Below are 15,269 nucleotides of genomic sequence, written 5' to 3'. Positions count from 1 at the left end.
TGAATTATGTGGGAAGCTTTTTTTCACGATCTTTAGCCTGTGACAACCTATGAGCGGCTGTATAGAAAAAAGAAACAATTTGGCTTCCAAAATCTTTAGCCAATAGTGACCGATTGAAATGTGGATTGACAGATTGGTTAGCCAATGAAATTCCCAACGTAATTTTACGATTTATATTGAAATCAGAGCGGAAAATAAACGTGTGAATATGCAATCCGGGATCCATTTCTAAGCATGAGTATTACGCGCAAGTGTGCACAATAATGGATTTACTTCTACAAAGAGAAGTCAAACATTTACGACTCTTTCACAATGTCTTAAATTTGGCTAGTGTAATATACACGAATGCAAAGTTTTTAGCGCTTCTTCTCCAAATGACTACTTTTGAAACATCTAGACATAACCAGTGGAAAAATGTGTAAAAAAATGTTTAGTTCTTCAGATTTTGATCAAATTTATCCAGGGACTAAGTAAGGCTTAAAGCTATTGTCTTACCAGTTTTCCAGCTAAAATGCTCATGCTACATTCATCTGCAGACATTTAATTACAACAACAACAACAACAGCAAAAAATGTGTGTTTCAGCTCAGATTACTCAATTTTAGTAGCCCTTGGACCGATTATTTCAGTTTGGGAAACATTTTCAAAGTGTTTCCTTAAAATGAGATTAAAACCATCCATATTCCCCAACCGGTTCAAGAACAGGATTCAATTTACTTAAGATATGTCTTGGATTGGGATTTTAGGCAATTTTTACAGGAACCATAAGGGGTTAGCTCAGCCATGTCCAAAGTCCGTCCCGGGGCCCAGTTATGGCCTGTGATCACATTTTTACTGGCCTGCAGACTCTTTCATAAAATTATTAATATGTGGCGCACCCGTAATATTAACCACAGTATAAAATAAAATCGTAAAAAATAAAATAATTAACCTTTTGACCAGATGATGGCTGTAGCCTTTTGTCCTCCTTGTCCTTGGTTTTCTTTGAGAATATTAGCACACTACATTTCCAACATGGCGACTTTGAATAAATAAAAAAGGTTGACTGTGAGGGCTGCCACTTCCACGACAAGTAGAAATTGTAGGATTTTTTTACACCTAAATCCAAAACAACAGTGTCTCCCTAATTTGCCAAGAGACTGTGGCTCTTTCTCAAAGAATACAATATCAACAGGCACTAACATGCTGACTGCGACGTGCTAATTGGACATGAACGCTGTTTAAAGGTGAAGAGACAGCAAGCACTTTTTTTATGAGACCCTCCGATTCCAATGAAAATGACACATTGGCGAGCTCGGAGGCTGCGGCGCTAATCGCCGAGCACTGCAAACTTTTCAGAGGCTGAATTCATCAAAGACTGTTCAAAGAATGCAAGGCTGAAGAGTCGACCCCCACATATTTTCAGCTTACCAAATCTGGCCCCCTTTCTGAAAAGTTTGGACACCTCCTGGGTTAAAAGGTCATAGCAGTATCTCCAAAAACCCTAACAGTCATTTTTGCCTGATATTTGGGATTTAGCGCTACCAGCAGGTGACTCGACGGCAATGAAGAGAAAAATACCAACATCTAAGGAAAAACATTGAAATACAAGTGGTTTATGATATATCAAATATTATGAATAGAAATGGTTGCCTATACGTCCAAATAATGTGCATAGCATGTTTTGAATATAATAGCGGTTCCCAAAATGCACCGCGCAAGGCAACAATTTTAGTATCTACAGTACATATTTCCCCCACCTGGAGGATATTTGAGCTCCCAAGTGTTTTTTTTCTGGTTTTTTTACGATTGATATGTCAAAAAAGGTGAAGAAGTAAATATATTTTACCTGCATGGCACGAAGGTTAAGGTAATTAACGAACTTTAGAGTGCATTTTGAGTTCTAAATAATTTCGCGTCATAAGAGTCATGGCCACGCCCACTGACCGACTTCCGTGTTTTGGTTGTGCTCAGGTCTCAAGTTGACAGCAATTCTCATCGATTCGGATTCTTAAAGTGAGTCAATTTGTGTACATTTGCAAAATTAATTTACATTTGGTCTGGGTTTAAAGACAAAGTGCGTATTTTGCAAATTCAAATTTGCTTTTCATATGCAAACACCATCCTATGGGCGTAAGGCATTCTTTCGTAATTAGCCCACACGTAAATGGAATAGTTAAATATTGTTATTTCTGCTTTTTATTGCAATCTATAATTTAATTGGTGTGTATTGGAGCAGCAAAGTTTTATTATGGATGCCTGAATTATTGCTATATTGTAACAGCCCTCTTTTGACATGAGTGGTCCACACAAAAATGGCAACCTTTTGACTTTACACCTAAATTTGTATTATTATTTTGATTATTAGTGTGCAAAAATAACAATAAATAAAAAGCAATCTACATCACTTGTATGTAATGGGTCAACCTTGGTAAAAATTAACAAAATAATTACATCTGTAACATTGAAAAATGTACGAATTAATACAAAATAATCTTTAAAATCAAAATTCTCGTGATATAAAAGAGCAAAACAAATGTGTAGATAAGACCTCACTAAACTACAAATACGGCGTCACGTGGTAGGGATTTTTCGCATTTGTGCTCAAGTCACCCGAGCTGTGATTCTTCAAATGCGGATTTTTTTCCTGAAACTTTGTTGGACTGTATCATTTATATCTCTAATCAAACCGGTTTACATTTTTATTCAAGTTGTAGTGTAATACATGTTGCAGGGCTGTAACCGTGTTGCATGCTGGGAAGTGTAGGACTGGGCTGGTGGAAAATAAATGTGGCCAAACGTCTGATCCTCGCTGCCCATTTTTTTTTTATTTATGAATAAATAAGAATGCAGATATGCAAGTTTTCTTTATATTTGTTTTGAATTGATTCATTTAATCAAACTTGTTTAAGCACCATATTTGATATTTAGTTTGTTTATTGTGATTGTATTTTTTGTATTTTTATCGTATTTCTGAAGTTCGGTATTTGTAGTATTTTTGTAGTACTGTACAATTGTGGCATATCTTCAATAGTATTTTGTAGATTTAGGATTTTTGTAGTTTATTCATAGTGATTTTTTTGTCGTGTTTCCATTGTTGAATTTTTGTATGATAGTTTTTGTTGTAGTATTTCCATAGTAGAATGTTTGTAGTATTTTCATGGTAGATTTTATAGATTTTTTTATATACTTCTGGGTTTGTATTTTTGTTGTATAATTCTAGTATTTCTGCAGTATTGCTTTTGTATTACAGTATTTCCATAATTGAATTTTTGTAGTATTTCTGTAGTATTTCCATAGTAGAATTGTTGTAGTATCTTTAGTATTTTTGTAGAATTACTGTAGTTGTATTTTTGTTGTAATTCTCTCATATTTCTGTAGTGTGTGTTTCTTTTGGAATATTTCTGTATTAAAGTATAACTGTAGTGGTATTTTTGTAGTACTTTTTTAGTATTTTGAAATATTACTTTAGTTGTGTTTTTATATTGGTTCTCGTAAAATATTCATCTAGCAGTATTTCAGTATTATGGTACTACAGTAGTAGTGTTTTTTTTTTTTTTTTGTATTTCTATTATATATTTTTTCTTTTTAGAATGAGAGCAAGCAAGTATATTAGGTCTCTGTTTTCAAGTTATTTAGTGTTGTAGTCATTTTGTAGTATATCTGTCGTATTTTTGTAGCACACACACAAAGTGAAAATGGGTACAAAGAAGACACCATAGTAGTACTTTATTATTGATATGTTTCTATAATGTTTTTTTTTATATATCATTATTTATATATTTTGACCGTTTCGTTTGTCAGGCCGGATGGAAAAGCCTGGTGGGCTGCATGCGGCCTGCGGGTCGTAGCTTGCCCACCCCTGATTTAGGTGTTTGACTTATCTTGTCTCAGAATCAAACACCTTGGTCCCAAGTTCATCCCTCATTTTAGTACAAACTGCTTCAAATAATTAGCAACACAGAATTTACTGAAAGTGGGGAAAGAACTAGGAAATATGTTGAAAGAATTGTTTCTGTGGTTTATTAGATAAATACATAAACAAACTTGTTTACACAAATTATATTTGTTTTTATTCTAGATCAGTGTTTTTCAACCAGTGTGCCGTGGCACACTAGTGTGCCGCAGGAAATTGTCCGATTTTGATTTTGGCAAATAAAAAAGTCGCCAATGTTTTTTTCCCCAATGATCAATAAAGTAACTAACTCTCATCCATATCAGTAAGTGGGAACTCATTCAATGGTAATGGTAAAAAGTCTGCATATATAGTGCTTTTCAAGTCACTTGAGACCTCCAAAAACACTTTACAACGTGCTTCACACTTACCCATTCGCATACACACACACACTGATGGCGGCGTCATCCATGTAAGGCTCCCAATGCTTATTAAGGGTTTGGAGGTTCAGTGTCTTGCCCAAGGGTACTTCAACATTTAACTCAGAGAAGCCGGGAGTTAAACCTTTATATTTTTTCTTACAGTATATACTAATAATCTGCTCAGGAAGTACTCGAAAGACACATATTCAAAGACGTTTTTGAATGAAGCTGTTTAAAATTCCCCTGCAAAAAATAATGGAAAACATTTTGTTTAATTATTTTTTATTTTTTTACGTTTAAAAAAAAAAAACTGAAAACAATTTTTGTTCTTTCTATGTATTTCTGATTTTTCTGGGGTAAAAACTAGATAATACTATATTAAAACTTGAAAAACAGGTTAACGATGTAATAAGATCCCACATTACAGCAAAATTATTAACCTTTAAAATGTCACTTCAAGCTTTAAAAATAAAATAAAAATTGAATAGTTTTTAAACATTTCAATCGTCTGTGTCCTCGATATTTTTGAATGCGAAAAGTGTGCTTTGGCTCAGAAAAGATGGGAAAACACTGTTCTAGCTAGTCTGTCTTGCTGTGAGTTCATAGTGGACGTGTTGTGTTTATTATTACTTAGTAAGGGGAGAAATTTGCTGAGGGTTTAAAATCCATATATACATTTTCATTCCTATACATTATAAAAAATACTGTTATTTAGAAATGCTAGTAGACAGCATTTTTTTTGTCCTAGTCATTATTTTTAAATATTCTTTAAAATTTCACAGCACGATGAGCATCAGAAAAGTGCATAAAACCGTACTGAGTGTGGAGCAGGCTGAAGGAGATGGTGCCCGTGTTCGCAGGAGCATCGGTAGAAAAGAGGTACAGTTTCTGTATTCTCTTTTATAAATAAGTATATCGACTTCACTTTGGAAAGTGTTCATACTTAACGTCTGCCCCAGTTGCAGAACTTGGATCCTTTTCTTATGCTGGATGAGTTTTCTGTCACCAAGCCTGCCGGTTTCCCAGACCACCCTCACAGAGGATTTGAAACGGTAGGTATTGTTACTATTTTAGTGAGGAATTCGGACAGATTTGATTATTAACAACAATCACCCGATGTAAAAAATCTCTCACCATATACTGTATATATCCTTTTGAATGTAAAATTGTTTTATCAATTTAGGCAATCACCAATTTGTAATTTCCTTCACAATACAGTAATCCCTTGGTTATTGCAGTTAATGGGGACCAGGACCCTGAAACGTGAAAATCTGCAAATAGCGCCACGTCAAGTCAAGTCAAGTCAAGTCAAATTTATTTATATAGCCCTTAATCACAAAAATGTCTCAAAGGACTGCACAGGATTACAGTTACAAAATTACACAATTACCTGATCTTAAACCAGCATGCGGGCAAGGAAAAACCCCTTCATAATAGCCCCCAAGTGTGAAACTTGCTTCAAGATGACTTCCTTACTGACTGAGAGTAAACAACAGTAACAAAATAACAACTATAGATCTACAACAGCCAAAAAGACACAGGACACAGAATTGCAGTTGAATGAATGGTTTTTCTTGTCATTGTCAAAGAACAACGAAATTGGAGGGCTCATCCTTTCAGTCTAAGAGAGCGGCCCGCTAGCCGCATGCTGGCATCGGGTATCCTTGGGTTGAGCCAGATCTCCGTGATGATTAAAGTATAACCATCCTGAATGTAGCTCTTTCTCACGGGTTGTAGCTCCAGGTCATTCGTTTCATGGGTGATGGATCTGTCATTGGTGAAATACAGGCTCGGCAGAGGTAGCTTGTGAGGGTTGTTACATAGCCTAGCTGTAACACTAGGCTGAACCTGCAGCTCCGCTATTGCCTTCCCTCCAGACGCTCTCTGTCGCTTACCGAACCGGATAATAATCTACAGAGCACTCGCTGGTGATCACCATTTCTTTGCGCTCTTCTTACTTTCCTCAGAGTGCGATTTGATCGATGATTTTTTTTTCAATGTAACGAGCTGCTTAAGGCAAACTGTCTCTGCCTGTTTTGGGTGGACCCCTTGACTTGTGCGCCACCCTGCCCTTTGACTGGTAGCAGATACCAACCTATCACATACAGTCACACTCACCCAACACACAAACATACAACCTGCCCCTGGTGATAGCATTTGCTGTGTGCCGTCTGCTCAGAACACAACACATGATACGTTTATCAATGACAATAAAGATGATTCATTTCAAAATCCGTGAAGCAGCTGTTTATCTCCAGATCCCTATCGTACACAGTCACTTGAGGGTGCCAATGTGGTCAAATTCCTGGCCATTCTTTATTGCCCTCATATTTTTCCCTTTGGTCATCTCCCCCGTAAGTACTGTGTAATGTTTTCACTTTGCGTGTGGAATAAGATGCCCCTTTTTTGGCCCCTCTTTATGGCATTTTCCCCACTATACGACATCAAGAACTAATTATTTTGTGCGCCAAAAACATGTAAAATTTAAACTTGCAGTGTTAGTGCATATTACGTCCCTAAGCTGCTTATCTGCTATCGGTTGACCTCATATAAAATGCTGGACTGCTTTTGTTTTGCATCATGGCATTATGAAAATATAGATATGCCTTTGGCTGAACTACCTCCCTTAATGCCTTCCTCTTTCTTCACTCAGTTCGGAATCTTATTCGCTTCACAAAGACTGTTGATACAATACTGTATTTTTTATTTGTACTTTTTTTCTATATGGTATGAGTTTTAGGCTTGCTAAAGAGAGAAGCAAAAACATAAAAACCATGGAAACGAAGCTTATGATTATCAAGAAATACAAAGAGGGCACACGAAACGCTGGCCTAAGTTGCATGGCCATAACTAATGGACAAGAGGGACTGTTATTAAAAGTAAGGAGACGACTAAGGAAAGGAAAGCTTTTAAAGGCATGACAATCTTCACAAATGGAAGGTTTAGAAACAGTTACATTTTTAATCTGACAGTGCTTTGAAAATATTTGTTTCCAAGAAAGCTCCTTATAAAAACGTTTTTTTCTGCCATCAAATGAGTAGGGAGGTGTTGTAATGGGATAGTGGGATGTTTGGACGCGTTCTAAGGGATGGGCAGGGCACCTGTATGATGCGGCAGGGGTAAACCAGTGAAAGCTGTCGGGCCCTGCTGTTGAACAAAAGAGTGTGTTGTATCACTCTGACCGGGTTACATGGCCACTTTTTTTGTGTCCCATTTCATCTGGAGGGACGAAAGCATGACCAACTTAGGTCCCAAGGTGCCTAACTTGTTTGGGTGTTTGGGCATTAGGGTTGGCCATGGTCCAAAAACTTTTGTGTGTGTTTTTGCTACTTTTTCCTTTTTTTCCTTTTCTTTGTTTTTGTATGTGTTTGTCTTGCTGTCGGTCACCCCACTTGAGGGATATGACCAAGGTAGATAGATAGATAGATAGATGAAATGAAATGAAATGATCTGCATTCATATAGCGCTTTTCAAGTCAATGACTTCCCAAAGCGCTTTACAATGTGCTCCACATTTTCCAATAGCGGTCTTGCAGCCATGTAAGGTGCTAACCTGCTTATTGAGGGTATTAGGGGTTCAGTGTCTTACCCGAGCCGGGATTCAAACTGGGATCCTTTGATCCCAAGACGAGCGCTCTACCTCCTGAGCTACTGCCGCCCTAATAGATAGATAGACAGATAGAAATAATTCCCAGAAGCTTGATACTTACTGATGTGCTGTACCAAACACTTTATTACAGTTCTTTAAAATTGAGAAACAACAACATATTTTTACATTAGTTCTGAAGAATTATGTTTGCGTTATGGCATGAATGAGTTAAATGTATATTCTATTCAATCATATCGTCCGGGGTATCGTGGGTTTTGGAAGGCATTAGCTAATTATTCTATCCACTCTTATACTGCAATTTCACCTATACATTTATTAATATCACATCCTGGGAATCTACTGTACTGCTGACGGCTACACCTCAACAAGTAGCCTCTAGGATTCAAAAACTCAGTGCACACTGGAGAAAATTGGGCCTTTAATGATTCTGGACTCCACTCCCTGAGCTTCTGAATGCTACTCAAAGTATGGAAACCTTCAAACCATTTGTCTGTGGCAAACTGCTCTTCAACTCCTTCCAGCAGTTCGGCATTTTGATTTTAGATAAAACGTGGACGGCAAATACAATTTATCATTGTTAATTAAAAAACTAAAATGGGTCCACTGCATCTACAAACACTAACTACTAAGTAAAATAACAATGGCAAACATTCCAGATGTATCTCCTATTGTGGGTTTATAGGACTGCTCTCCCAGCATGCCTTTATGCAGGTGTGTTTGCTCACACTCACTTGACTTTGTAGACAAGACAGCTGTGCTGAAAGATCACAGGCGGGCCGCAGTAGGAAGCCTAACTCTCAGATGTTCTCTGCAGAATTCTCTTCCCCAATCTCAGCGCGTCTTTTGACCAAAAGAAGGGCAGCCAAAAACGACACACACGCACAGTACTGTCTGCATAATCAAGATCTGGAACACGACATTTTACCTCATTTGATCAGCTTCCGGAAAATAGAAGTTTTATTTTTCTGACAAAATTCTTCAATCTATGTGTAATATTAGAACAAAGCACACCAAACAAATTGTAACCCAGACGGAGAGTCGTTTCATGCTCGTGCTTGCGGTTTCCCGTTGCATGAAAATGGTGTAAGAAAGAAAAGTACTGTTTCAAATACAGTCCAAATGCCAACCCAAACCCCCAAAAAAATTTTGAAAAAGAAGAGTTTATTGGAGCTTGCCTAGGAATTGCACGTAGTTGCTCGTGTCACACAAGCTGCTTGCGAAGGGTGCATTGATGATTTAAGCCAGAAGATGGCGTCAGCAAGTAGAATCACCTTTAAGCGATCACGCAAAGGTCAGATAGATCATAGCACGATTAGTCGTTATTAGGCAGCTCGAAGAAGCAGATCCTGGGCCTTCTTTTATCATTCGATGGTCTTCCTAGCCATCATCAGTCAACCTTGCCGAAAAAGTCAACTGTTGCGCTTATGTCAGACAAATAGATTGGCATTTTGTTCCCTTGAAAGTGTCCTGTGAATCAAAATGAAACATCCTTTAATACACCAGATGGGAGCATTTCTTGGAAGTCGTAGCCGTCTGAGTGGGCTTGTTCCGAGGAATATTTTTTCAAGGGAGCGAAACGTAGAAGACGAGCAATGTTTCCTCTAATAATATGCACTTTATGTGTCGTTCTCCAAACAGGTAACATATGTGTTGAAGGGGATCATCGCGCATGAAGACTTCTGTGGCCATTCAGGGAAATTGCAACCTGGAGATCTGCAAGTAATTATTTCCCCAAATGTGACAGCATTTTCTAAGAAGAAAATCTATGGGCTGAAAATACTTTGGGGGGAGGGGGGTAAGTTAGTATATAAACATTTAAGAAATGTAAAAACACGTCTTCAAAACTTACCAGAACACATGTAAATGTTCAAATTATATCTCATTAAAGTTCATCATTGAACCAAATGTTTGACATTTATAAATACAGTATATGACTGATAAAATTGTGGAGAAGTAAAGCTATTTTTTACTTTAATAGCTTTTCTTTTGATGCACACCATTTAAAAATACTTCATCCGTAACAAATAATTTCTAAGAAAAAACTGTTTATCGCTATTAGAGCTTTATTTCCTTAAAACAGCTTGGGAATAATGCCACTTTAATTGTCGTTCGTACACAAAAAGCTACGAAGAGCTTGCATCATCTCATCTCATTAGCTGCACCGCTTATCCTCAGTAGGGTCGCGGGGGTGCTGGAGACCATCCCAGCAATCATCGGGCAGTGGGCAGGGGACACCCTGAACTGGTTGCCAGCCAATCGCAGGAGATTGCATCATGACATCCCTTAAATAGACACCGTGCAATATTTGACAACTAAATGTTGCGTAGTACATCCCAAAACGAGTGCTACAAAGCACAAGAAAGAATACAATCTACAAAGATTCAAAGTGACCAAGTTTCACCATTTTTCTCCGAGCCTATTGCAAGTTGTTTTGTTTTTTTTACCCATAGCAGCAATATGGCAGACAATCATGTCAGTTCCCTCTAAGTGAGGCTCATATTGCATAAAATACATTTCTAGACCTGCAAGTATATGAAGAAAAATGCACGTTTATTTGGTAGCACATGTCAGTCATGGCTCACGGACAACCGGCGTCATAGAGGGCCCTCTTCCTGTGGTGTTTCTTGGGCAAGTACACCCTGTCGGCGCCCATTCCTCTCCAGTCAATTTTTTTCTTTGGATAGGGGTTGCTTCTTCACATGAAACAGGCACTAAATAATGCATGTATTTTTGCTTATTATTTGAATTACAGTAATATTGTTTATTAATGACTCTTGTCTACCACTAAGAGGCACTAAATAATGCACACGGTCCCTTTAAAATAAGGTTGTGTATTTGTCTTGTCCCAATCCCAATACAGTCCCGATTTCTTTTCCTCTGTGGTCTGATTAATTTCATACATAATAAATTTGACTAGTTTTCATATTTTCTATCATTTCAGATGTTTTCAAATTCAAACAGAACTTGCATGTACTAGATAGGTGGATAGATGGACAGAGTCAAAATAACGACACAGATAAAATATTTAAATCATTTTAAAGTATCATACTTATTTGCCTATACAGTAATCCCTTGGTGTACTATGGTTTTTCATCAGGTATTTTGTTCTGCATTCTGATTGGTTAAACAGTTGCCCAGCCCTTTTTCTCTTTGTCTGCCTGCGTGTCGATCACGTTACGGTCTGAGTTGTACACATACGTTAAACAGCTTGATGTACCTAGATGATGTATATGCAAATCTTTTTCCTTTTTTAAGTTTTTTCAAAAGCCATCATGTCACATAATACTCTCCCGACCTACTAAACTTGTTCTGGCGCTCCCTAGTGGCTCTCTGGTGCTTTTTCAAAAATGTTTGATAATGGAAAAATGTATGGTTTCTATATGACAACATGGGACACATTCTTAACATTTTCCAATGAATATGAATAAGTACAGTATGTTTCTTTTCTTATAAGGCTTTCAATTTCTCGCGACGCTACTTTTTTTGTTTGTATGTTTTTATGTCCAATATTGCTTTTTTTGGGGTTGCTGACCAGGGGGAAAATGCAGTTTTTTATAATATGCACATGAAGGCAACAATTACGTAAAGCGGATTTTGTCCTTTATCAAAACAGTTGTGTGATAAAACGGCAAGATTTTTTTTGAATAATAATTTGACAATACAGACGTTCAAATAAGAATCACTGTACTTCTATTTGTTAAACAAATACATGAGCCAGTAAAAACAAAATCTTAAGTATTTAATAAATAAATGATGGTTTCTTCTTTCAGTTTTAAAAGGCAACCCCGCGAAAAACGAAGAATTACTGTGTACTGTTTTTATTCACATTAAAATGCCGTAATTCCCGTGTGTGTGTGTTTATAAGTGTATATATGTATGTGTGCTTTTGCCTAGTGGATGACTGCAGGACGAGGAGTTCTTCATGCTGAAATGCCCGTCTCAGATGAGGCGGTGGTGGGTTTGCAGCTTTGGGTGAACTTGTCCAGGCAAAGCAAGATGGTGGAACCAGCCTATCAAGAGCTGCGGAGCTCTGAGATCCCCAAACCAACTCAGGGAGGTGTCACAGTGGCTGTGATATCCGGAGAAGCTCTGGGAGCAAAGGTGTTTCTTTGTTGGTAGCGATGAAGGACATTTGTTTGCAACACATTGAGTTAAAAAATGTTTTAGTCCAAGGTCTTCACAAGGACACCGACCATGTATTTAGATTTTGTGCTGAAGACCGGAGCCTGTCATGTGCAGCCTGTACCCACAGGTAAATCATAAACCTCCTATTTTAATTGGCCGGTAGGTCAAGTAATTGGAATTCATGTTTGTTTTAATTAAATGCATATACGGTACTGTATCTCTGAAGCAACTCCTAACTGAATAGTAGGGATTGGTGATGAAGGAAAATATAATAAATGTTTTTTTCACAGGGTGGACCGCATTCATTTACACTCTATCAGGAAGCATTCATGTTGGTAAGTACTTGGATTAAAAACCCTTACGTTAGCCACTTGGCTGTGGCCAATGCAGGCTTCGTACAGGTGCTTAAAATCTTTGAAAATGCTTAAAATGTTAATATCGTGTGTTTTCAAGTATTGAAAAGTGGTAGAATTATGAATTCTTGTGAATTGCTTGTAAATGCTTCAAATTGTTGCTATGTTTCTCTAAAAGTCTTCCTAAAAATGACACAGACACTGCTTCCTGGTGGCTTTCGTTGTCATTGCATTTCTTCTTCCCTCATGATTAACTGCAGCTTGTATTAGTTTGTACGGCATTGTCCTCTGAACCGTCTTCGGCCCCTATGGATAGCGCCCAAGAGGACAAGTGCATGTCACACCTAAACAGGGTAATATGAGATGTGTATTCGTGCAAGGATTATGTATTGATTATAGACATTTATTATAGGCCATGCAAAAAATGAAGGTAACGTTTGCCTGTGGTGAATTGTAATGGGTAAACCTTCCTGCCACTGATTATGTAAGCTACATAGTTCTTTCATTTGTACCCAACACCAATGTGGGGACAGGGGAGAGATTTCTATCTGAAATATTTACGCACGTATAGTTTAGATCCCCAATTATTTTTGTAATTTACTCAAAATCTAAAGAGCATATGTCGTGTTAAATGCAAGATTACATATTGCATTATAAGTCCTTAAAACGCCTTTAATTTGCCCATGAATTAAGGTGTATGACACACACCTTTACTGCCCTTTAGCGGCTGGAAGCAGCATTTGGTTTGTATTTAACAAGTTTTGATAGAAAAAGCAAAATACTTTTTTTTTCATTACTCAAATTTATGACGGGCCACATTAAACAATCCAAGGGTTCAGATTCGTCCCATGGTCTGCATGATTCTCATGCCTATACTAGCTGGCACTTCAAGGAAAATGTCACTTAGGTTTAATTGGTAAAGGGGATGTATTTCAGATCAAACAAAGTATATTTGACTATCCCCAAACAACAGACTTTATAAAAAAAAAAAATTCTGGAAATTAATCATGAGTTCAATTGGACTCTGTTCTCTTTGAGGCCCTGAAGAGGAACAGCAGAAGGTGGAGCCTCATCACACGGTGGTTTTTGGGGATGGGGACAGTGTCCGATTTGAAAACAAGGTAAAAGATGCTAAAAATATACGTTTTAACAGTAACTCTGAAACAGTGTTCATTTTTCTGCTCTCTTCAGGCTTTTGAGTCCTCCCATTTTGTCTTGATTGCTGGAGAACCCATCAAAGAGCCTGTGGTGAAGCACGGTATGTTTTTGGTGTTGCTATAGAATTAATTTGTCTTTGTTTACAATTTTGTGTACATTGTTTACAACAGATTAGACATGGCAAATGTAATAAAATATTTAAAGGATAAGATTAAGTCAAAAAGAATGTTAATATTCACAAGGTAGTGGTTTAAACTGGATTTGTATAATAAATGCGTGTATGAATCGGGACAAACAGTGTTTTTTTTTTTTTTTTTTTTTACTTCACAGGTCCTTTTGTAATGAACACAGAGGAAGAGATCAGCCAGGCCATCAGCGATTACAGAAATGCTCGAAACGGCTTTGAGCGGGCACGAAACTGGGAATCTAAGATTGCAAATTATTTTTGAATGTGCTCACTGCTTGAATATATCTATTTATATTTTATTTCATATGATAAAAATACATTTTACCTTTCATTTTACCAGAACAAGACTCTCAACATTGTGATTTGTAATGTCTTTTTTCTGGCGTTTTGCCTAAAGAGAACTTATTAGTACTACTAATTACAGACTAGACTACGAAATACTATAATGGAGATAGAGCAATTTGAAATAAAACACATTTTAGTATTTATGTTATTTTGATATACGTTCCTACCCTCACCTATGGTCATGAACTCCTGGACGCCTCCCTCGGGAGGTGTTCCGGGCATGTCCCACCGGCAGGAGTCCCCAGGGACGACCCAGGACACGCTGGAGAGATGATGTCTCTAGGCTGGCCTGGGAATGCCTTGGGATCCCGTCGGTTAAGATAAAAGAAGTGGCTGGGGATAGGGAGGTCTTGGCTTCCCTGTTAAGGCTGCTTCCTCCACGACCCGATCCCGGGTCATGTCCCGGATAAGTGGAAAATATTAGATGAATGGATGGACAAATTCATTAGATTGGTACACAAAGAAAAAAAAATCTGACTTCCAATAATGATTCAATTGAAATACATTGCACATAATTTTGTACGTCAAACATCACCAGAAGATTAAATACAAATTCCCAAAATTACCTTTTATTTTTCTAGATCAAGACTCTTAAAATTGGGATTTTCAATTTTTTTCAGGCTATCTGCCTGAATAGAGCTAATTAGTATTATTATTACAGACTACAAAACACAATAATGTCATTAGACCAAACTGAAATTGTCATGATTACTCATTGCCCTCACCTGTGCCTGCTCGTTTGGCGCCAGCTGCTGCTTGTTGCCTGATTGATTCACCTCCTATTTAAACTCAGTACTCCGGTCACTCCTTGTCAGTCCGTCAGCAAACCTCCGCATAAGTAGGGCAAGCAATTTCACTCTGGCTCCCGTCTGTCACGTCTTTATCCGTAGCCCACTCCTGATTTCCCGTTTGTCTCCGGCTATTGACCCGTTTTTGCCCATTGACCACACTCTGATCTCCCACTCGGACTATCGACCCGTTTTTGCCCATCGACCACACTTTGATCTCCCACTCGGGCTAGCGACCCGTTTTTGCCTACCGACCATGCTCTGATCCACCGCTCCGGTTAACGACCCGTTTTTCCCATTTTACCACGCTCCAATCTTCCGCCCCGGCAAATCCAGTCACTTCAGCATTCCGATCTCGCTACGATCCCGTGAGCTGCTTGCTCGTCCTGTCCAGCGATCACCGGATCGA

At 37.9% G+C, this 15,269-nt stretch overlaps 1 protein-coding gene across 2 annotated transcripts; it reads left to right on the top strand.

The window, feature by feature from the left end:
* Positions 1-1,916: 1,916 nt before the first annotated feature.
* pir (pirin) lies at positions 1,917-14,086 on the top strand. 2 transcript variants are annotated; one of them, XM_088333257.1, is made up of 10 exons: positions 1,917-1,994; positions 5,078-5,174; positions 5,261-5,347; positions 9,543-9,623; positions 11,799-12,005; positions 12,072-12,156; positions 12,320-12,364; positions 13,421-13,503; positions 13,574-13,640; positions 13,871-14,086. In XM_088333257.1, the coding sequence occupies exons 2-10, from the start codon at positions 5,082-5,084 to the stop codon at positions 13,987-13,989; spliced, it is 867 nt and encodes a 288-aa protein (XP_088189383.1). In that variant the 5' UTR covers positions 1,917-1,994; positions 5,078-5,081; the 3' UTR covers positions 13,990-14,086. The 2 variants fall into 2 exon arrangements, with proteins under 2 accessions (XP_088189383.1, XP_088189382.1); XM_088333256.1 differs by having other exon boundaries at positions 5,255-5,347.
* The last annotated feature ends 1,183 nt before the right edge of the window (positions 14,087-15,269 follow it).

The sequence above is a fragment of the Urocampus carinirostris genome, chromosome 4 (assembly GCF_059441175.1).
Source record: "Urocampus carinirostris isolate Australia breed hairy pipefish chromosome 4, RoL_Ucar_1.0, whole genome shotgun sequence".
Classification (NCBI taxonomy): domain Eukaryota; kingdom Metazoa; phylum Chordata; class Actinopteri; order Syngnathiformes; family Syngnathidae; genus Urocampus; species Urocampus carinirostris.
This window is presented reverse-complemented; position numbering and strand designations above follow the sequence as displayed.

Excerpts from the sequence above, each read along its gene's own strand:
- pir (XM_088333256.1), top strand. The coding sequence starts at position 5,082 with ATGAGCATCAGAAAAGTGCATAAAACCGTACTGAGTGTGGAGCAGGCT. Across the intron at positions 5,175-5,254 it reads GGAGCATCGGTAGAAAAGAG|TTGCAGAACTTGGATCCTTT; the intron begins GTACAGTTTCTG and ends CGTCTGCCCCAG. Across the intron at positions 12,157-12,319 it reads TGTGCAGCCTGTACCCACAG|GGTGGACCGCATTCATTTAC; the intron begins GTAAATCATAAA and ends TTTTTTTCACAG.